General features: G+C 36.0%; 1 protein-coding gene across 5 annotated transcripts; it reads left to right on the plus strand.

Moving 5' to 3' along the window:
* Positions 1 to 184: 184 nt before the first annotated feature.
* On the plus strand, positions 185 to 24,771 carry LOC108968503. Of its 5 annotated transcripts, none has more exons than XM_018932587.1 (9): positions 185 to 298; positions 11,357 to 13,902; positions 14,099 to 14,157; positions 15,229 to 15,389; positions 15,453 to 16,647; positions 17,131 to 18,959; positions 21,792 to 23,908; positions 23,992 to 24,100; positions 24,164 to 24,771. In XM_018932587.1, the coding sequence occupies exons 2-9, from the start codon at positions 11,378 to 11,380 to the stop codon at positions 24,326 to 24,328; spliced, it is 8,160 nt and encodes a 2,719-aa protein (XP_018788132.1). In that variant the 5' UTR covers positions 185 to 298; positions 11,357 to 11,377; the 3' UTR covers positions 24,329 to 24,771. The 5 variants fall into 5 exon arrangements, with proteins under 5 accessions (XP_018788132.1, XP_018788133.1, XP_018788131.1 ...); XM_018932588.1 differs by lacking the exon at positions 185 to 298 and adding an exon at positions 7,980 to 8,014; XM_018932586.1 differs by lacking the exon at positions 185 to 298 and adding an exon at positions 7,987 to 8,206.
* Positions 24,772 to 25,091: the final 320 nt, after the last annotated feature.

The following is a 25,091-nucleotide window of genomic DNA, read 5'->3' on the forward strand; positions in this document are numbered from 1 at the left end:
AAAATTCACTATTCAAGCAACGTTTTTGGTTTTCGACTTTTTAAATAAATTCAAAAACAATGAATCACAACAATGCAGTCAATTGCCTTGACACGTAACGTCGCCATTCCGTTTCATTTTCCAACATTTCGTTTTCACCTCGCAGAACAAAAGTCCTATCTCATTTGTAGTGTACCCACGCGAGATGACAGACTAAATGCGTAATAAACAACTTTAGTGTATTGTGCTTTCAAGAATTACTTACCATTACGACTACGTGTGAGATTACCGTCAATTACATTGAAAACAATTTGTATGGGTAAGCAATAATGTGAAATATTATCTTACTAGTGCTGGTCAAATGTTAAGTCATATGAATATATTGGTTGGTTTTTTTTTGCACTTGAAGATTTCTTCGCAAAGTACGAGCAATCGCTTTCGTATCTACGTGCAATCGTACATATCTACGTCCATACATGCGCATGCATGTTAACACATGTGTATGTGTGTGTTGTGTTGTGAATGCTTGTGGTGTGTTGTATAAGTTCTTGTTTTCACCGTTTGTTCATCTATTTTTTGTTCGGCCTTTGCTGGTGATACACTTTATTGGTGGGAGTAACTACTATTCGTTGTCGGAAGTTACTGATCCACGCTGCATACCTATTTAAAGGCAATCGATTTATGTTTGCATGTGCGTTTGAAATTTATTTTTGTATGTGTACATACATACATATATGAATGTGTAAATATTAATTCTTACGAACTGTGCAAACATGAGCTCGTCGATCGCCTACTGAAGTAACCTTAAATTAAGTAAAGTAAGAAAACTTAGAAACATATTGTAAATATATTTTAATTTTTTTGTTTTGCAACAGGCCTGTAACTTCTAAATTAAGTTGGAATTTTATTGAGAGTGGTAATGTTGCACGCGTACCAGTCTACTTTTACAAATAATGTATTAGAAAATGATTAGGGATTTGCTTAATTTTATATTCCCTAATTTATGTATTAAAAAAAATCAAAAAGGAAAACTTTAACTTCGGTTGTACTAAAGTTATAATACCTTTTACAGTTGCATTTCTTATAAATTGTGATAAAAAAGTACCCGGAAATTGTACATAAAACACATAATGATTAAATATTCATAAAATTTTGTCTCCTTCAAGTCCCCACCAGATGTAATACACTTATGAGAACGACTTTTCCAGTCCTCGGAGCCCTTTTCATCAGTAATTTTTGGAGCTTCAGCGAATTTTGTTCTATCTTTTTGATCAACTGACAAGGGTTTCCACGGAACGGCAATTTCAGTTTGAGAAACAAGAAAAAATCACACAGACTCAAATCTGGTGAATACGGTGGTTGATCGGTGGTACAAAATGCGTTTTTGCCTTTACTTTACTATACGTTTTGAAAGAAATTCAGATTAATCGGGACGAGTCGACCAAGAACGCGTTTCATACCCAAAATATCCACAAAAACATTTGAACGGACTCCCTTGCCGTCTCTCTAATTCACCACTTTTTTTTATATATATTCATCAGTTGAAAATGCCCCAGATCATCCAGAACGATATCAATGATCTCTCGACCGTCTTTTAAGACTTTGTACCACTCTTATGTAGGGGCTTATCAACGGGTTACATATTATTTCCATCATAAGTGATACTCCGGGAAGAAGGGGACTTTGAGTCGCAAATACAAAATTATAAAGTTCCCCCCCAAAATTCCACTCTGGATCTGCTCTTGTTCGTATGCATGTGTTTTTGATAAAACCGAATCACCACTTTTCCAACATCTGCAACGATTCCGTACACGAAGTTTGGTTATAAATACAAAATTTGAGACAAATTCTTTGTTCGATATTTTTATTCATTGTAAGAATCGCAACGCATTACTGAAGCGCATCGATTTAAGCAGCTGCTGTAAACAATCTGGTCGATAGACATATCTTTGTATACATAGACATTAGGGTTGGCAAAAAAAACCTCTTTTTTAAGGTGATATCTAGGGGCTAATTTTTCAGAGTACCAAGCGAAAAAATAATTGTTTTTTATCATATAGTGATCTGATGTGAATGTGATTTGTTCGTACATTGTAGCGTTGTTCTAGAGAACCTCTTACCACAAATTTTGTGAAGATAACTTGTAAACTAAAAAAGGTTTCATAGAAGAGCTTGATTTCGCTAAACAGTTGGTGTGACAGTTATATGCCCAATTTGAAATAAAAGAGTTTTTCATAAAATCACTTAATTTTGAACAGTTTGTATAACAGCTATATCTTATAGTGGCCCGATATAATCTATTTCGACATATGAGCATCTTCTTGGTAAGAAAAGGACGTGATTAAAATTTCAGATCAATATCTCAATAAATCAGGGTCATGGCCGGAAAGGGTTTCCCGCTAATATAAAGTATGGCCCACGATATACCAAGGAAACATATTTAGTGGACCATTATAGGTGTGGTGATGTTTCTTGTACAGAGGCTTGGTCCGATTCATCGAATTGAGGACATCATGGATCAGCACCCAAATGACCCCAAAGTGTTATGCTACCAGTTGCTGAAGATAACATGCCGCTAAAGTCGATACTCAGTAGAACAATGACCAGAACACATCAGTAAGCTGGCACAGGATTGGTTCGGATCAATGGATTTGAGTTACGTTACCTTATTATGCGTTACAYAAGTAAACATAAATCAGCTGTTCTTTATTATTTCGCCACACAATATTAATTTTGTATACAGACAAGACTGCCTCGATTAATTAAATCCCTTTCTTTTTGTTGTATTTACCGCATGCAATAGGTGGTATACCGAATTCTTCTCCTAGAGTATGCACATATTCAACTCAGCTGTCAGTTTTCCGCTACGTACTCATTCTTGCGCTGCCTTAACTGCTTTTAAATTGCTTCCTGAGTTGATAAGAAACCCACCGGGTATCCAGTACTCAACTATTTGCTCAGACGTTTTTGTGGTAGTGGAAGAGGATGATAAGATGCCAAAAAGCTAGCTATAAAGATTTTTTTCTTTTAATGCCTTATTTACAATTACCTTTTTTGAAAAATATTTGTATATATACACCCATACATATACATATAAATTGTATGTACTTACGTCATACTATCAAATTATGTATACTTAAAATTAYATATGAAGCGATCGGTGTGTTACGTATTTGACAGTTTGCCGTCTGACGAATAATTCGCAGGACGAAAAAATAGGAGGCATATTTCTCACCTACATATCTATATCAGCGATTTTTATACATACATATAAATATACATATAATATATGTAAATTTATTTATTATAATAATTATTAAAATAACTTTTTCTAAATGTATAATTTGTTCGACGATTCTTTATGTCAATTCTACTCTTTATTTCGCTATAAACAAAACGTCAGCTGTTAGTATCTGTGTACACAAAATCCAAACCAAGCACAACAACGCTCAAGCACAGTTGCATTTTTATGATTTTCTTGGATGAAAGCACCAATGCTATTGCTGACACTATTGCAGCACATACATATACAGGTTATATCGGATTTAGGTCCACCGATTGTAATTTATGTAAGGAATTTTCTGATTTGGAGACTGTAAAAGAAAATTTCAGTTGACACACCCATCTTTTGCTARCCATAGCGTAACCTGTTTACTGTACTAAATGAACGAAAAAAAACTTCGATTTTTTCTGACTTTAGCGCTTTCATGAATTGCTAATGCCTATACATATGTATGTATACATATGTACATACATACATATTTGTATACAAATTTAAATATATTTAAAGTAGTGTGCTATTCGCTAATTATTTCTCATTGTAGATGTGAAATGTAAGAAATACCTTTTTCTGTTCCAAATAACTTACATATGTTCAAACGAGGAAAATATAGTTGCGGCAACTCGTAGAGATAGTGTGCGGAAAAGCAGCGTGTTGTTTGTACTGGGAGAAGACGTTTTGTGTGCATGCTCATAGGGGTTCGATGCTGCCTTGCATTTTGTGGTCAAAATTCCTTTTTTAAATCTCACTATGATTGCCTTCAAGCAGTAAGAAACTTACACCGACTTGCTTCGACTTACTAGTGCCCAGACAGCATGCTTTGTGTTTTGGTGGTATCATTTCGAAGCTTAATAATTTGACTTTCTACCATATTTCATTTAGAATTTCAAGTTTTAGTTAGCTTCGAATCGCTTAGCGTTGGGGGTTTCTATTTTCATATTTGGCAAACATTTTACTTTTAATGAAGTGTTCGGGTGTAAGCGAACATTTCATAGTCTTACAACTTAAAAGAATCAAGGTCCCAGAAATTCCTTCAGTTGCTGCCAAAATTTTAGCTAATATACCCTTCACACTTGGATTTCTTTTAGTAGCTGTGTATCCAGTTTGTATGGAAGCTATATGCTATAGTAATCCGATCTGAATAATTTTTTCGGAGATTATGTTATTACCTTAAGCAGTAATCCATGTAAAATTTCGTGAAGATACCATGTCAAATACGAAAGTTTTCCATACAAGCCCTTGATTCCGATCGTTCGGTTTCTATGGCTATGCTACAGTTAACCGATCTGAACAATTTTTTCGGAGATTACATTGTTCCCTTAAAAAATAACCTGTGCTTTTGTGAAGACACATTGTCAAATGTGAAATTTTTCCATACAAGAACTTGATTCGGGTCGTTCAGTTTTTATGGCAGCTATATGTTATAGTGGTACAATATCGGAGGTTCCGATAAATGAGCAGCTTCTTGAAGGGAAAATGACGTTCGCAAAATTTCAAAACGAAGTCTTAAAAACTGAGGGGTTCGTATATATACAGACAGACGGACGGACGGACACACGGTCATGGCTAAATCGACTCAGCTAAACATACTGATGATTTATATATGTATGTATATACTTTATAGGGTCTTCGACGCTTCCTTCTGGGTGTTACAACATAAACTTAATATACTCTGTTCAGGGTATAAATATGGAAGTTGGGGATAGTATCGATCCAATTTTATCTATTTTTGCCAATAACACATACAGGGTTTGTTCGGAAAGTAATGGRACTGATTCTTCTTGCGCGCACCGACTGGATTCGGTAGAAGGTCTCCGAGCACCTGGAGAGTCAGGACAAACATTTCCGCGTGACTYCGTGTTTCTGTGAGTGATGCAAGCCGAAAATGCAGCGCTCATTTGAGCAGAGGTACGCGATTAAATTCTGCGTGGAACTCGGTAAATCTGCGACAGGGACGTTCGATATGATCAAGTAGGCTTACCCAGTGCTGCATCGACGCAGAAGATGTCTATTTTGAAAGTTTTTAAAGAATTGTAACTATTGGTTCAATACATTTTTTTAAACGACTCAGTCCTATTACTTTCGGGACAAACCCTGTACTATTAACATGTMACATACTAATAAATCATTAACTTACCTCACATACCATCACCAATCCAAAATGAGCCGAATTTCCGTGATATTAGTTRTATAGGGGCTAGGTCAAGTTTCTACCYGATTTTATCTATTTTAGGTACAAAGATGCACTAACATTAATAAAACACACTCTTTCATTTYTAATAAGATTACTCAAATCTTTATATCAGATATACATATATGTGGGGACTTGGGAAGTATYGACGGGACAAAATTATTTTTTTATATAAAACTAATTTAGTGCTATAATATACAAGTTGATGAGTTAATAAGAGACAAATTTGATTGCATCCAYTCACGATTTTGTCGAACAAATGAACGCTGWATTCTTTCRCAACATTTTTAAACATTTCGGAACATTTTAAAGTGAAACGCTCGGCTGGAAGTAATTTTATTGTATAGGAATATTTAATAACCAAAAAATTTCACACAATTATGCATTATGTATTGAACGATGGCAATAACTATTCTTTCAATAAACCCCTTTTATTCTAAGTGCCTTGCAAAAATAATATATGATGAGCGGAACTGAACATCTTCAGCATAACCTAACTCACTTTTCATAACATGCAATAAAAATCAATAATTKTGCGTTAAATATAATGCGTTTACACTCATTACTTTATTCACCATTTTAACCAAACAGGCGACAGAAAAGGTTATTTGTGACGCTTGATCACAAAACCGTAAATAAATGCGAAATCTTTATTAAACCGATCAGCGCCGTTATGTTGTTTTTGCTTTTGAAAAGTCATAATTTAGAAAATGAGAAACAAAGCCATTAACCACTCGGTAAGTTTTGAGGTTATGTTAGCGTTTCAAATATTCCAAGTGTTTCATGCACAAGACATTCGGAATATTCCGAATATTACCTGCCATGCTTATCAACACGTGCGCAGCGAATACTGCGCTGATACGCAAATGTACGCTTGCATATACGATATGTGTGTGTATACATATATGTATGTATACCGATGTGTGGTCGAAAAACAAGGTAAATGYCTGGTAAGAATACACCTAAGAAATACCTACACCTTGTACATACATATGTATGTATATATATATAAGCTTGTAATGTTCACACAATGTTTCCAATTCATATGTTTACTGTTGTTGGGATCTCTTCTGGGTCTTGTCAATAAAATAAGGGTTTCTGTAAGAAAATCGATGCTAAAAATTAAACTTCATATTCGTAAAATCAGACTTCATTTACCAACATTTTTTATACACTCATACATATTTGTGCTTCATTGGAGCACGGTAGTGATTCGCAATAATTAAAAAAAAAACTAATATCGGCTCCACCGAAGCAATAGTAGCCTTGACGGGTGCATTTCTTATAGCCTAAAAATTCGTATAATTTTGACTTCGTGTACTAGTGTCTTAAGCAAATTTCATATACTATACAGCATTCGTAAATTTTGACATCGTGTACTAGTTTCGTAAGCTAAATTCATATAACGGTTTCTTTAAACGTCCGGTTCCAAAATGCTAGGACTACAATAATAGCGTTCGGAATCATGCAAGAAATATTATTTTTTATTCTGCAAAATGTGCGTCATTATATCGAAACTGTATTGTTGAACTGTCAAATCCGCAAAAAAAAAAAAAAAAAAAAAAAAAAAAAAAAAAAAAAAAAAAAAAAAAAAAAAAAAAAAAAAAACAAATATTGCTTGCTTTCTAAAAACCTTTGAAAAAAATTGTCTGTCTCCATTATTTAGATTAGTAAAGCAATAAACAGAAAATGCTTTCGACCTTGTTGTTGTTGTASCGGCAGAAAGCATGCCTGAAGAGAGAGAGAGGAGGAATTCGCCGGTCACATAGTCCTTAACTGGATAAAAATCTGGGTCCGTTGCGTGTACATAGACCCGACTGTGGCGGGAACTTCCAACCTTAATAAGCATTGCTTCTGTTGCAGTGATTTTTCAATTCCAAAAAATTATTTTTTTACTCTACATAACCTAAAAAGTATTTAAAAAAATTAAAGGGGCTTTATCCAACTGTAAATAGCTTTTTTACTCTACATAACCTAAAAAGTATTAAAAAAAAATACAAAAGTCTTATAAACTCATATGTTAGTTTGATTTACATTTTCTTATATATTTTGTCACTGTAGAAATACTTATGTCAAATTCCTAATGAAGTGAGAAAAATCTATAATATTATTAATAATTGCTAAAGCAAAAATAAATACCGTAATTTTCATCAATTTATGTGTATGTATAACAATATCTCCACGTTCCCGGTAGGAGAGGAATGGAACAGCATTCATCGAAAAAAGAAACAACTGTGAACGCGCTTATCGGTAGCAAAATGTCACAAGTCCAACGGTAGTTAGCAACACGTGTTTTTAATATGAAAATCTTATAACTATATTTAATATATGTATTTAACAAGCTAATATATTTCATTATTATTATAATTTTTTTATAATTTCGATAATACAACTGCACATTTCCCAGTATTTTCGTGTGCTGTATTCACAACAATAATAAAATAGTATCGATACTTTTTCGTGTGCTTGCCTTTTGACTCGCTGTCAATAGTTGTATGTGAACGATACGAGCATATATTGGAACACAAGTGAAAAAGACATCAAGACACAACGATCGTACATTGGTTGTTAAATATTTGCTGCTGTTTTATTGTTCTAAAATAACGTAAAAAAACTGTAGAAATGTGCATAATTTAAGAAAACAATGTGCGTGGAGTGCTAGTGCAAATTTTGAGTAATGAAATATTGAACCGGTGAATGGTGGTAATAGCAAGCAAACGCTTACCSTGGAATTTGTGTTATGCTGTGTAGTTAAAGTAAGTTTGTGCATGTGTAGTTGATTGCGGCGTTCAGTTCTTGGCTAATCGACCAGTGTCATCAGCGTTAGGTTGATATGTTGATTAGTTTCGTTTTGTTTAAGCTATTTCGAATAAAAGTGCTGTGCTGCTGTTTGTCATGTTTTTTGTTTTCTTTGTGTACCAGAATTACTTCATTTCTAAAATGGAGTATATTGCGCTAAGCCAGCTGTTTGTGCCGTTCTCATGTGCTTGCATTTGATTTCCTTCAAGTATATTACACCCTTGTTTCGATTGATAAAAAAGATGAATATACATATCTGTATATCGAGTGTGAGAGTTGCAAAACGTATAGTGTGATGTGATTTAAATTTTTAACGGTCAAGTATTGCATAACAAAATATTTATATATTCCGTTGCGTAAGAAAAGCCCATAGAGAGATATAGCAAATTAAAAAAAAAAATTATTTGAAACAAATTACCAATACAAATTTTCAATACTTATCAGCATTACAATTTTAAAAATGTTTATCAAAATTCAACAGATAAAAAATGTAGTGTATTGTTCTTATTATTGTTATAGCGGCAAATTATTTAAAGGAATGCTATCGAGTTGAGAGTCGTTCCGGTTACGTACTTAGATTCGAGTTTGATGAGAGCAGATAATCCAGCATTTTCCATCTAAAGATATATGAATCTGTTTTAATGAGATTTTCTGTGGAAACGGAAAATTAATTTTTTCCTTTTTGCAACGGACTTTGAATTTTGAACATAGTATTTATTGTTGGATATATTTTCACTTATTAGTTTTTGTTATGTTAAAACTCTATGCTCTATATAATTAAATATTAAATGATTATTTTATTTAAAAAAAAAAAAAAATCGCATATAAACTAATATAATATTTAAATTATTTCTGTTTATTGTCATAAATGGAGCTGAGAAAGCCACATTTCATAAAAATATGTAAATTAGAAAATAAATACATTGTCAAATATATATATTGTTGGATATATTTTCACTTATTAGTTTTTGTTATGTTAAAACTCTATGCTCTATATAATTAAATATTAAATGATTATTTTATTTAAAAAAAAAAAAAATCGCATATAAACTAATATAATATTTAAATTATTTCTGTTTATTGTCATAAATGGAGCTGAGAAAGCCACATTTCATAAAAATATGTGAATTAGAAAATRCATTCCTGATATTCTCTACATCGGAGTACTCCATGTAATAGTTATTTGAAACTATTTTTATAACTACTCATAAAGCATCTCTTATTTTTTTGTTCAAACCACTTTTTTGTTTTTAATTGCAAGTAATTGAAAAAAAAACTATAAAATTTGAAATGTGTTAAAATAATTCCTTATATGTAGAGAAAACAAATAGTTGCATAGTTTTCAATTAATTAAAAGGATATTCGGTGTTAAAATTATAACCRACAGCGAGCGAGCGCTTTAGACTTTTTAAATACTTTGAATTGGTGCGAGACCTGAATAGATACAAAKTCTTAAAAATTTATATTAAAGCACTCGCTTTTATAACTTTATTTATCGTTTACACATTAGGCGGTGATGACGACTGGTGTAAACACATTAGCGGGTACACAACTGCATTGCACTTTATAGAGCATTTCAGCATTGCAAATGGTCCAATAATGTCAGGGAGATAATTAAATGTATCGGAAATTGTACATACAAGTGGTTATCCTGAAGTAAAAATTAATAGTTTAATGGCTAAAATCCCATAAACAAAATAATTTAAAACAGCCAAWCGGTAAAAAGTTTATTTTTTTCCGAAAAAAATAGAAAAATTTCACGTTGGTTGATACGCATTCACATTGAAGTTTCAGTTCATATTTATATATAGTAAATATGTATGCATCAACATAATCGATTAAATGCTTGATCTAATTAATACAAAAATGTTAGGTTAAGGGGAACACATAGCTTAAACGCCTGAAAAAGGTTATTTCTYCCCATTTTTTAAAAAGARAACATTTGCATGCAATTTTTAAAAATTAGAATTACAATACCCACACAGTTTAAAAAAAAGGTATTTAATTTTTAATGATTTATTCACTATTTCCGAAGTTATTAAAGAGTGGGTCCTAATCATATGTAAGGTATTGTCTACACAATGACCTACTTTTAGAAAATTAAATAATTTGAAATACAAATATAAAATTATAAATTCATCAAAATGTGCAAAAACAAAAAATATTTTTTTCTAATGAGGCACCTTTACATATTTAAGAATTTCTTGAAAAAATTAAACTTGTGAATTATATATTTAATAATTAAGTACTTACACGAAACTGGTTTCAAATCCGATTAAAAGGGTTAGGAGTAGTCACAATTTAAAAAAATTTTTTTTTTTTGCATTCTCGTTAAGTGTAATATCTTAAAAATATTCTCTGAAAATTTCATTGTTGATCCGATAATAAGTTTTTGAGTTATTGGACAAATAACAAAGAGAGCTCGGTGAACAAGCCTTTAACTAAGAGCTGTAGTGTGAAACCTTTAACGCGTTTTTTTTTCAAAACTATGTTTTTTGAACTGGTGACAACTGTAACTCGAAACCCGCTCGGTGGTTTTAATRAAATTTATACAGCTGTTAGAGTGCATAATAAATTCGGGCCTGATCGAAGGATTTTTTTTCAAAAATTTCGATTTTTTATTACCAATTGATTTCTTCGCAAAAATTTAGACAAAAATTTCATGATTTTAGATGGATCTCCAAGGTCTTATGGTTGTCACTGCAAGTACCTTTTTTTGGAATTGGGTCGACACAAACAACTATAACTTTGGAAATAATTTTTTTTTTTGAAATTTTCGTGACTTCAAGTCAACACATTCTATAATAATGCCATATTACTACTTTTGTAAAATAACACGATTTAATAGCAAAAAAAAAAAAAAAAAATACTGAAAATTCTAATTTTTACGTGCGTCTGACTACCCTTAATGGTTTTATGAAAATACAATATTCTTTTACGAAAACGATTTAAATCATAAAAACTAAATATTAATTAAAAAAAGAAATTAAAACTAAATTAAAAAATAAAAATTGTAAAATTTCCGATACCATATACATATATTTTTTGGGTAATAGTTAAAAATTAAATAATTTATGAAACCATCTGTATTATTCTATTTATTTTAGGTAACTGTTAACGGTCTCACAATGCATTTGACTAAACATCAATTAAAGATAATTCCACGCATTCAACGTAAATACAATGTGTCTATTGGGTTTTTAAAATCGAATTTGSCCAATATAGAAAAATTCCTTTGGTATGCATTAAGTCCACGATTGGTAATCAAGCGTGTCGCTATACGAAAAGGGAGYAAACAACGGGTTATTTTAAATTATTACCATTTGCGGAGGGTTTTATTCGATCAAGCCGAACGTAAAGTATTTAAAACACGAAGGCGAAATGTACAACTTTGGTCCAAACAGATCGTTTCTTATCTGCGTCGAAAATACGGCGTTAAAGAACATATTGAAATAACCTCGCTTAGTGATAATACAGATACGATAAGYAAACAAAAGTATGAAAAAGCTGGCAGTGGAAACATGGCTCCCGACGAAGTGAGTAAACAATTGAAAGAGCAATTGGAAATACTTCGTAGCGGAAAACGAACTGTGCCGCTCATGGAAAGTGAAACCAAATCAATTGTGGATGAGGCGAGAGATGATTCAGTAGAGCCAGCAAGTAGCAGCACACTATTACAGGCAACAGAATTATTGAGTCAGTGCCCTCAAAATGTTGTAGCTGATAGCAATCAATTTAGCCATATTACTTCAGAAGTATTAGATAAGACTGAAAGCATCGTCCAAAACACATTGGAAACGACGCCAGAAAAACAAATTATGGGCAGTGACGAAACACGCTCTGAACAGCCAAAGCATAGTTACAAAGCAGATAGAAATATTGATATTGACGGTGAGAGTGTTGAATTGCCTCCCGTAGATAAAGCTACAAAAGCAGCTACCGATATTGCAACAAAATCAACAACAGAAATGTTGCAACAATATGCCGATAAGAAAACAACCAAATCGTTAAGTAACAATAGTAATTTTTTGGATATGCTTATGAATAAGGTGCGTGGCAAAAATGTACTTACAGAGAGCGCTAACAATACGAAAGTTATTCAGGCTGCTCCGCCAGCTAAGGAATCAACTGAAACAAATGTTGAGAAAGCGCCCGATAACAACGAACATTTCACCGATTCAGGTGAAGAGTTCTTCGGTTTCGACGAAACAGAGCGTCTACCCGGCATGTTGCTTACACCACTTGTACCATTTTCGGCACAATCCAAGGGTAATGCTAATGTAGCTTTCATCAGTGAATCATTGAATGAGTTTATGCGTGAAAATTTGCTRGAAAGTAGTGATTGTGTTGCCGATGGCATTGAAAATGCCGCTGGCCGCAAACATCGTCAGGCCACATTRGATGGTTTGGTCACACCCGACTGTATACCGCCGCAAATGCAGATGCCTTTAGTACCAGAAAGTTTGCAAAAGTTACGAACGGTCGCTGAGAGRCGTCAGTTTCTGCAAAAATTCAACCGCAATCATAAGTTGGCAATCATAAATAATGAGGCTGCAATTTGCCGAGAGCTACAGCGAAAAATGCGTCATCACAAATCGAAAAGCGTCTCACAACAGTCATTACAGGCACCGAATTCCCAAATGCCATTTACTCGTCAAGGTTGGCAAGCGGCTTCATTTGTCACAACCGAATTCAACCATTATTATTATCAAACTCTGGATGTGATTGATGGGAATGAACGCGAGCGCGTACGACTGCCTGGAGTTCGCGGCAATAATGAGGAACGTAATAAGCAGCCACATATCAATCGAGTGCCGAGTAACTTTTTGCGCAATAAATGCAATCCAAATACTTGCAGCGATGCGTTAATAGGAAGAGATTTGAAACCTGTAAAAGCAGAACCAGATAAGAAAAAACTCAATAAGACGCCACTGCCGAGTGTGTTCAAACCCTGTCCGCTATCACATAAACCCTTCCAAAAACCGTTAGATGATGAGACTGCACCGTTGTTGTTGGCTGGCGGTAGCATGGCGGTGGTGCGCATGCCCATTGTGGAACTGGAAGTTTTTCCTGCACTTGGCAAACCACTACACGACGTAGCCAAACGTTATCTAGATTATATACTCCCACACTGTGATATAACGCGTGAATGGGCTGAGTTCAGCGTTTCTACATTACAACAATCTGCTGAATGTAGAAAAACTGATGATCAGTCGAAAGATGGTGGTGATGATACCAAAATACCCACTGAATCGTACACATTTCCCATTCCATATATGAACGATCGCAGTCACATACTGGTACGTCGTGTAGTTGATCGTTCAGAGAAACTTGATGAAACATTTGAGGCGACCACATCACCTATAGAAGATTTTTCATTTCGTGCTAATATTGATGAACGCGATAGTGAATTAGTCGAGTGTGCCGATGTTCTTAGTGAGATGATAAATAGCGTCGCTATAAGTTGCAGTGAGAATTCGTTCATCAAAATAGATCCCGATGGACTGCAAACCGAAAAGGAGGAGAATGTGGAGTTGAAGCAAGAGAAAGTCGTCGGCAGATTGAAAGAGGAGAAAARTTACAACATCAAAGCTCCGGATGATACGAAGTTGGTCAATCAAGCTGCGGCAAATAAGAAACAGAACCGTCTTCTGTAAGTACGAATGTCTTTAACATTATTTTGCTATATTCTTGTTTCATTATTATTATTTAATTGCTTTCATTGAAAGTAAAGGGACCGAAAGAGTACTTTGAAAGTCAATTAAAAAATGTTATTCTATGTAGAATAAATCGTAATAATATTTTTAAATTAAAATTACATCAATGTTACTTTTTCTTATTGTTTACAGATTAGAATTGCGTCGCCTAAATGCAACTATAATTGACGCCGCTGTAAAAGCTGAAAAAGGTAAAATATTTATTCAAACTTGGTGTTGTACAAAGTGTGTTCMAAAGTAAACAGGACTTTTTGAATATGCTATCTTTATCGATTGTCCAGTGAGAATTTAATGGCATTTCATCGATTGGAAGTGAAATTATTGCGTTTTAAGTGTTTGTGTTATCGGTGTGAAAATGGGCTTCGAACAAAGAGCCAACATTAAATTTTGTTTAAAAATTGGTAAAACTTTTACACGAACGTTTTACCGAACATTTGGGCTTACGAAAGGTGTGTGAACGGTTTGTTCCGCACAAGTTGACTGACGATCAAAAAGTGCTCACAATCCAACATTCGAAGGGCGATTATTTGACCAAAAATCACAATTAACCCATTAATCACCTGTCTCTTATACACATCTAGATGTGTATAAGAGACAGCCCGTAACAGAGTGCACGAGTGGTTTCAACGTTTCAAAGTGGTCGTGAGGACATAAATGACGGTCAACATTTGGGTCAATCAAAATCCGTGATCACCGGAAATTCCATCGAAACTGTGCGTGAATTCATCAAAAACGAGCCGAAATCATTATTGAAATTCTTGGAAATGGAATTGAATATCTGCAAAACATCGATTTATTGCACTTTGACCGAACATTTGGGCTTACGAAAGGTGTGTGAACGGTTTGTTCCGCACAAGTTGACTGACGATCAAAAAGTGCTCACAATCCAACATTCGAACCCATTAATCACTCCCCGTATTCACCTGATATGGCACCGTGCGACTTCTTCCTTTTCGGAAAAATGCATTTACCCATGAAAGGAAAGCGCTGTACAGATGTAGACGTACCAAAAGCGGTATTGAAGCAGAGGGAGACTTTTTGAATAAAATAAATTGATTTTGCCGAAAAACCCATTTCTCCTGTTTTTTTTAAGTTCTATTTACTTTGGAAACCACCTTGTATGTATACTTAAAGGATTGAGATTTCCTCAAATTTCTAATTTTCCTCCATAAATAAAAACCCTATAAGCTGCAATAGTGAATGTTTTTCATTGTATTGTTCGTTATATGTATTTATTGTGTTTTTTTTCTTCTAAATTTCAGGAGCGAAGCCTTGTACAAAGGAATATTGTACATTTGGTTGCATTTGTCAAAGTCTTGCCGATGACTATCCTTTGCGTCAACATTGTGGCAAATCCAAGTGTGTCATAGAGTGCACATGCAAAACCCCATCTCAATCTCGCATAATGCGCCTGGAAACAGATGTAAGTATTTTTAAACATAACTAACATAACATAATTTAAAATAATTATTTTTCATCCAATTAGGGGCGGTCAATCACAACTGAAGACGCTTTTATGCTACGTAGACAGGCCACCGCCCGACTAGCGCGTATGGAGAAAGAATTCACATCCACAATAGTGTTAACTGAAAATGAAACTCTGCTTATCAATGAGTCACAATATGATAAGAAACGGCGTTGTACCAAAGCGCCAAAGCGTTACGAAGACTTTGCTGATACGGAAGAAGATTATGCTGGGCGAACTTCAGCAACTACGCCACCAAAGAAAACACAAAACACGGCCGTTGTGGCAATCGAAGCAGCAACAGACACGACTTTAAATACTGGATTTTCGGAGACAACTACTGAACTACGTGAACCCATATATGTGAACGATAATGTGTTGGAAAAGCTCAAACATTGCACGGTGCCACTAATGCGTTTGGAAAATATACAAAATATGGCGGTATGGTGCATGGTGCATGAGTTATACAAATGTTATTGTGGCGGTCGTGCTACCGATGGAAAACCGCTCGTGATCGAAAAGGATAACAATGTGACCACTAGCAATGATCAAGCGAATGCTGGAAATAAACAAAACGCTTCCACAGAGGAAGATTATATTTTAACGTCCACAAAAGCACGTTATTCATTTGAGACAGTTGAGCAAGCAGTTGATGAAGCAGATGCAGAATCGCGCGAAGAAAATGAGGTATTCAGAAAAAGAAGAGAGAAACGAAAAAGTGCCGATCGCAAATCTCAAGGTAGTGTTGTGAAGTATAATAGTACAGACGATGAACGAGATGAAAGCGATAGGGCAGATGAGATGCTGGAAGAATCGTTGGCTTCAGACTACGTTGGAGATATTGGTCGTGCAAAACGACCGAAATTGGCAAAACGGCTAGAACGACGTGGGCGCCCGAGCGAACTTACCTTCATTAATAAATATTTCAACACCGAAGTGGACGGTTGCCGGCGTGTGGTTGTGGTGCCGCGCAAAACCTACTTACGTATAAATCGCAAACGGCGTGTGGAAGTTGAAGAATTTATAGCGAAGAACGAGAACAAACAGAGCATGTTATTGTTAAATGAACACATAATGCGTTCAGTTTATTACCACAAACATGAGGCGGAAAAGCAGCGTAAAGAAGCGGCACAGGAATCAGTACTACATACGAAGAAACGCAAATTAAATGATATCGAGTTAACGGAGCCGGAGGATACTTCCAACAAGGGTAAACGTGAGTTGTATAAATATAAAAATATTTGAATTAATATTGAATTAAATTTTTTTATTGTGTAAATCCGCAAATGTGAAGTAAAAAAATTTGAAATTTTTAATCTTAAATACCGAATTGAAAAAACAAAATTATAYAAAATTACCGAAAACCGTACTAAAAAGTTATTTTTATATTTAATTATATGCTTTCGATTTTTTTTCAACGCGGTATTTAGGATTAACGAATTATTTTTTATTTTTAATTTTTATTAATTTTATTTAGGGCCATGTTTTGAGCTGTCTCTTATACACATCTAGATGTGTATAAGAGACAGGTATTAAACGTGCATATATTAGTGTGAATGGCAAAGAATACAACGCTGGAAAAAAAATTATTTTTATTTAAAAAAAATTTAATTAATAAATGCAACTTTATTTATAATAGATAATAAGATGAGATTAATAATATATAATAATCATATTTTTTTCGTTTTTTCCTTTTCAGAGACGGACAAAGAGCCGATAGAGCCAGCGAAGAAGAAAGCGTTGCAAAAAACCGAACGACAAGTTGTTGAACTGATTGATGAAGATTCCAGCCAATCATCGCTTTCTTCCTTACTTTCTGTGCCTGATGGCAAGTCAACAGCTGACACAAAACTACAGAGTAAGCGTAAACGGTTAGAAGAACGTAGCCGGCAGAGCGGCAAAAAACTTGAAGAAGATACTGCATATGATAATAGCTCTCATATTGAGGAAGATAGTAATCCGATCAGTAACACAGCCGACTCGAAAACTACGCAGGTCAAAACGAGTGAAAATACAAATATAACCGAAAAAGCGTACACTATCAGCGATGATGATGCACAACCGTCGGTATCGTCTTCGGTTTCAGAAGGTGCTACTCCCTCGGAATGTGCGACAGCGGTATCTTTAAATATGCAACCATCACAATCGCTTTCAACTTCGCGTTTGGATTTCTTCAGAGACGTAGTGCGTAGTATGAATAATTTGGTGAACAAAAAGATGCAAGATATCGGATTAGCGCTAAAACGTGAAAGCAAAGTAATTCCCGCTCCAAATAACGACATATTGTGTATAATTAAGTGGTCCAACTTTTTGGATGCCTTTATTGAAGGCTTCGTTTTTATATGGCAAGTGAAGCTGCGCGATGAACAAACTTTCTTTGCTGCCACAATAAATAATATGATGCCAATGGTGTTGGATGCTGTCGGTGTGGTGAACATAGCAGCCTTACCAATGCAACAACTGCCTTTAATGGGTCGCATGTTGCTGCAACGCTGTCGTACGCCGCAAACTCGTGATCTGGCGATTGTAATGCAAGGGCGCGCTAAATATTGGCTCGTTAAGGGTTTCTTGCGTGCCGATAAATCTAGCGCCTGTGCCAAGCCAACACCAAAGACACACCCATTGTTGACACGTAAAATTAATGTATTATCTAGCTTATTAGCTAAGCAACATATACGTGAATTGAACAAAAAGGTCGCACAGAAACAGCTGGAGGAGCTTACAGCAACMACCGAAACGGYGAACGAGYCAACAGCAACTGAAACGGCGAACGAGTCAAYAGCAACTTCTACGCGAAATATTGCGCCTACCCAACAATCTCTGCTGCGTACACAGCCACCGCCATTAGCCCATTTGGAAAAAGAAACAAAGCCAACACAGAACAATRAAAACGTACMAAAGGCAAAGTTAGCCGAAGCAAGTGAAACTAAGACCACTCTACAAAAGAAACCACTGCCGGCGATAACACGCGCCACCCTACCAACTGGTACAATGAGTACCAAAACATCAGATGCTACGAATAAGTTAAAAACGGGCAACGGGTTATCGATGCTGCAAGAATTGATTGGCAACAGTCAGTATTCGGAAATGAAGACAAATATTGTCTTCCGTAAAGTAATGTCTAACGATATTGATGAAATGAATGTACTAGATGTTACATCGGAGCCACATCGTTGGCTAGTATTGGATCTTTATAGAGATTTTTCGCATATATATGTGCCGGATTTCCAAGAACTGGTGTCACTTGATCGCATACAGAAAGTGATGTCATTCAGTAGGCAAAAGCAGAAGATTGTCAAGTTACAATTCTTTAAGGACGCAGCATACGATGCTTTCGTGATACCAAATTCTGAACGCAAAATCTTCTTTGGTCCGTTAAAACTGAATATGCCACCGCCCTTACTGATTTTGCTACAAAGCGTTGATCGCAAGATGATGCTTCGGGAAACATATCAGCAAATGCACAACATACAAGGCGGTGCAAAAGAGAGTACAACAGCATTTTGGGTTGTACGGAAAAAAGGGCAGGTAAAAATATGCATTACAATCGATTTTAAATTGCTTTCTTTTCCCTAGTTCTGTTTGTGTTTTTTTTATACCACGTACATATTCTCTCCTACTATTATATATACATATATAAATATTTATATATAAAAATCACGTGCCACGTTGTTTGTCCGCGATGGACTCCTAAACTACTGAACCGATTTTAGTAAAATTTAGCACACTGTGTTCATTTCGAACCAACTTAGAAGATAGGATAGTAAAAAATACAGTGAAAGCTCAATTAAGCGTATGCTCTATTAAGTGGACATCTCCATTAACCAAACACATTGTTAATGTTTATTAAGCACAATCTATTAAGCGGACAACTCTATAATTTATTTCAATGAAATTTATTTGTATGAAAATATTCAAAATTAATSCTCAAGTACAATAACTTGGATTCTTATACCKACAAAACGTTTTCGTCTTTATTCGTAWATAAAATTTTCACTGTATTGAATARTTTATTATATKAATATAARATGTATACCASAGCAACGCGTGGCCGGATCCCCTAGTATATATTAGGTTGTCAAAAAAGTTTAGCGGTATTTTCGCTAGTTGGCGCTGAGAGCGCGTAGTTCTAGTTTTATTCGTCGCATCGGGTCATGCTATCCCTTTTTGGAAAGCTCATTTCATGCGTTTGATTGATTGTCGCTTCTTTTAAGTCGTTCGTGAGTTATAGCGTCGCAAACATGGAGCAAAATAAAGAGAATTTATTTTACAGTACTACTACGATAAAGGAAAAAATGCATCTCAAGCCGCTAATAAAATTTGTGCAGTTTATGGACCCGATAGAGTTTCCATTTCCACCGCACAACGAACGGTTTCAACGTTTTCGTTCTGGTCAAGAGCTGGGCATGAGTCATCAAAAAAAATTTTATGAACAATTGAAAATTGAAAAAAAATTCAATAAAAATAATTGAATTGAGTCGATTTTGCCATGTCCGTCTGTCCGCCCGTCTGACTGTTTGTATATACGCGCACTAGTCCCACAGCTTTTAAGCTTTGGATCTGAAATGTTGCACATTTTTTTCTCTTAAGAGCTGCTCATTTGTCGGAATCGTCGATATCGGGCCACTATAGCATACATCAAATACCTCGGTTTGATGCTASATTCTACTCTGAGGTGGAAGCAGCATGGAAACCTGACCTTGGTCATGGCGACAAAAGCCTTAATGGTATGCTATCGGCTGGTAGGAAGGTCCTGGGGCTGTAAGCCAAGAATCGTTAGGTGGTTGTACACCATGATAGACCGATAATCACATATGGGGCGGTGGCCTGGGCCTCAGTGGCGCCGCAAACTTTGGTTAAGACTAAGCTACTGAATCTACAGCGGCTGGTCTGTGTCTGCATGACGTTCTGCTTGAACTAACTCCGCTTCATTTGGTTATCGGTCAGGTAGCCAAGGACACCCTTCTGCAAATAACGGTAGAGGGGTGTGGAAAAGGCAAGGTGGTCTCATCCCAGAGGATGGAAAAGATAAATGGCAATGTACCATTGGCCCYCAGCGCTACCAMASTGGTTAATTTCAACAAAAAAGTTCACCYTMGGTAGTAAAGACGAAGGCAACGACTCCAACGTCGAGCTGGTRTTGAGGAACAGCACTTTGAGGTGGTACACCGATATCTCGAAAATGTCGGAGGGAATCGACGCAGGGATTGTGGGCCCATGCACTAAGCTCTCCATACCCATGGTAGAGTTCCCGAGCATTTTCCAGGCAGAAGTTCTTACCATAAGCTGGTACACAGAAATAAACCTCCATCGCAACTATCGCAATGAGTGAATAGCCATTCTCAGCGATAGTCAAGCGGCGCTAAAAGCGATCTCCTGTTACGAGATCAAATCGCTACTAGTGCAGGGATATGCTGAACAGCCTTGCGGAACGAAACCAGGTACATCTGGTTCCTGGTCACAGAGATATAGCCGGTAACGAATTGGCGAACGAGCTCGCCCGCTCCGCAGCCCCCACCAAGATGGTAGAAGCCGAACCCTTTACGGGGGTGGGTCCCCATACCATGAAGAAGCTGCTCCGCAAGGAGGAAAGAGTGGGCAGGGAGGMGCATTGGCCACAAACTCATGGTATGAGACAYGCCAAGCTGCTAATGGGAGGAAACAACTTGAGAACATTCAAAATTGTAATAAACCTTCCCAGGAACAAACTCAGGCTTCTAGTCGCATGGTAAACTGGCCACTGCAAGCTGAATAGGCATCTACAYAGCATGGGCCTATCCTCTTGCGCTWACTGCCGGTTCTGCGACAGGGAACCTGAAACCCGGGAGCATCTGCTGTTTGACTGCACAACAGTCTGTAGACGCAGAACTAAGGCCCTTGGATCCGGATAGGGATCGCATTACCTCGCCAACGAACAGTAGTCTATTCGACTTCATTAATGTGCTGGGTCCAAGCGAGTCAATGTGAGTCAGGAGAGGGCACAATAGACCAAAGCTCGCGGTGCATTCCTCATCTTCATTCATTCATTCATAGCATACAGCTATCATACAAACTGGCCGATTGCGATTGATATGGAAAACTTTTTTATTTGAAAAGATATCTTCATGAAATTTTGTATGGATTGTTGTTCAAGGCAAGCGACCAATCTCCGAACAAATTGYTCAGATGGAACTGCCATACAAACTACCCTATCAAAATAAAGTGTTTGTATTGAAACTTTTTTTCTGAAGGGTTTTAAAGCTTCGTCGCAACCGCAGTTTCTCTTTTTTTTTATTTTATTAATTTTTTTTTTTGTTCAATTAAAATTACTTTTGTGACTTTATAAATATTTCACAACTTTTGGTTTTATAATTTTACTAGGTTTACTTGGATTATAAATTGSATGGCTCCGCAGCGAATACCACGAAATCTGAAAATGCACCCGTTGCAGAATTACAAGCCAAGGAAACCGTGCAGCTACCTGAATCGGATGATGATGATTGTATGATTGTTGAGGATGAAGAACCATCAGGCTCATTTTCAGCACTTGAGCCACTGCCTCAACCGAATATTACAGTGAAGCCATTATCAGAATTGCAAACAAAACTGAATCCCTCTATATCATCACGGCAGCTTACTAATTTCACAATTCAAAGCAGTGCAAGTTCGAATCGTTTGCAAATAACAAATATGGGAACCACACCTATTAGTAATAATAGCGCTGCGACCACTGCAACAGAAACCACTACCGCACAATTGAAATTGTTACAAAGTGGTAATAATGGTGATTTCTTAACTAGCACACAATTGCCGCAGCCACCACCGATAACAATGAATGGACCGATAAACTCTCAATTAGTGCAGTTAACGAATACATCGCAAAGTCTAGTACCACCATTAGCAGACAAACAGTCCGCTGCTATACTGTGCAGTCTACCACCGAATGCGGTTATTACAGGTGTGGCGCCAGCACCAAAGGAAGCGCCATACGGTACGACAATCTATATTTCCAATATCCCTTCCACTGTTCCAGTAGTTGCTAATGGGGCACAAGGTAATGACAAACCATTCGCCACAACTCTTGAAACCAATGCTCAGACTTCAGCCAAAACCAGTGGCCAAACTGTCATCAATACGTCGGAAAATATGTCAAACGTTAGATTTCTCACACCTGACGTACGTGTTACGGCTACCGGAGACACCACATCAAACGAATTGTTTACCACGCCCGCTTTGACCACAATGAGTAACAGTAATCCCGGCTTTGTCTCATTGCCTGTCAGTCAACAACAGAATAGCATATTAGACAAGCGAGCGAGCGTAGGAACTTCAACACAATCGCCATCGACAGCTGAAATCACAACGAAAGCTGTGCCACCGATTGCCACAGAACGACAACACACACCGGGAGAGGTGAAATCTACGAATAACATCTCACCCGGTGATTGGAAACGTTTTCTAATGGGTGATAACGGCAAACGTTCCACTATAGGATCGACAACAATCACTAAAATGACTGATAAACTTGAATCCGAAGGCAAATTGGTGATGAATATTGAGGGTGATGAATTTGAACCCGCTGCATCGGTTCTTATTAAACCGAATGCGTCTACACTACCCAGTGAAGCATCTGAAGTGCCATTGGTTGCGGCTATGCAGTCAAATACAAATAAATGCACATTAAATGGCACAACTGCAATTACAGTCGGCTCAACAGCAATTKCTGCGAAGACGAAAACAGCAACAAAATCTGCCACGATTGCCGTTTCCAGGCCAAACACTTCGTCGACAAATACGACGTTTACGAATGTGCGATTTAGATCATTGCCTACTCAAAAAGAGTCAAAAATTGCGCAACCGGTAACAACGACAGTTATTTTTAAATCGTCTACACCGACACACAGCTCCGCGACAAGAACTAAACCAACTATACTAAATTCCGTAGTTGCAATGTCAAAAGCGTCAAATGCTTCCACATCAAATGCCACTACTSCGCAACAAACTTTCAATCAGCAGCTAAAACTACCGTCACATACAATGCAGCCGTCAAAGGCACAATCTTTTGTTTCTCGTCAATCGTTACCGACTTCATCGCGCAGTTTAATAAACTCACCGATGACAAATGGCGGTAGTGTTAACACGCCTAAACCGTTAATAAACATTAGACCAGCAATTCCAATACCACAACGTGTGAGCGCCACAAAAACTACAACACATCGTTTGAGCGATTCGGCGCTTTTTGCTCCAAATATGCTTCATAATAGGCGGCTGAGCGTCCCAAATGTGACCACAAAGCCTGCTGAAACTTCAAAAAMTAACACACAATTAGCAAAACCCAAATCGAGTGAACAATATGGTGTGCTTTGCTCAAGCGCGAATGATGGTTCGCCGAAATTTTGGGCGAAGCGTATGCACAATTCATATTTAATTAAAGTACCGGGTCTAAGTAGCGTGGTGCATCGCACAGACTTGGAAAGTGTTGACACGTATTTGAATCAGTGAGTAAAGTAGTCATCTATTTTTAACGAACATAATGCAATAAATTATGAGTATCCATACTTACAAATTCTATCTACTCCAGGCATCTGCTGAAACAAAGTCCCGCCATGAAATCGAAGCTTCCCATTAAGTGGAAGTTTGTGCCATCGGAACAATTGAATTTGCCAATTAAAAGGTTGACAACTAAGAAGGTAGCTAGCATTGTGTATAGAAACTATGAATTACAAATTAATAATTGTTTTTATTTTATTTAGAATGAAAAAGTGGTTGTGCGCTTTGCAAAGCCGGCAGAAAATAGCGCATCTGAGTCCAAAGTCGTCAAGTTGAGTACTGATTGCAATGTTGTAAAAGACGCAGACAAYGCTCCAGTCACAACACTAGATAAAAACTGTTGCGAACCAATTCTAATCGAAGATTAAAAACTATAAAAGACACTAATTTTATACTTGAAGTCCAATATGCTTATCTTGTATACATACTTACATACATATGTCGCTTGTTAGTAAGCTTAGCTATTTTGAAAGAAATTGAATCTCATTTATCAGTTAATGTTATTACTACTATTATTATTATTAAATTAACTTAAATGCAACTTAGTATAACATATAGGTTATATGTGGTTCATTCCGTAGTAATTTTAATTGCTTTATGCTGTTAAAGTATTCACAGAGGGGTTTGTAAAAATGAAAATATGTTTAAAGCTCGTTTTTTTTGTTTGCTATTAATGTATTGTTTCTGAAATTTTAGGTATATATAAGTTTGCTTTTTTGCATAGAGCTTGTGTACATCATTGTACTTGCACAAAGTATAAATAAGAAATGAGTTATTAAATTACCTGTAAAATAATAAATATCATATTTAAATGAAGTAAAATTAAAATTAAATCAACAATTATTCCGGTATTTAATTATTTTTTTTTTTGTTAACAGAAAAAGCCGAATGTTGAATAGTTTTGCATGAAATATTTTTATCTGTCAAATCGTATAAAGAGCTGTTCAGCGGGGTAAAAATATTTGAAATGAAATTTGTCAGAAAGTTTGTATATATGAATGTATGTATGAATTTTCATCTATGTGCGAATATGTTAATTGCTTTTGAATAATAACAAGCCGAGGTAACGGCAAAGGCGAACATGGCTAATTCTCCTCAGCTCCTCATGATAAATAATTTACACTTATGTGT

This window comes from Bactrocera latifrons, unplaced genomic scaffold, assembly GCF_001853355.1.
Source record: "Bactrocera latifrons isolate USDA-ARS-PBARC rearing strain unplaced genomic scaffold, ASM185335v1 scaffold_219, whole genome shotgun sequence".
In the NCBI taxonomy this organism is placed as follows: Eukaryota; Metazoa; Arthropoda; class Insecta; order Diptera; family Tephritidae; genus Bactrocera; species Bactrocera latifrons.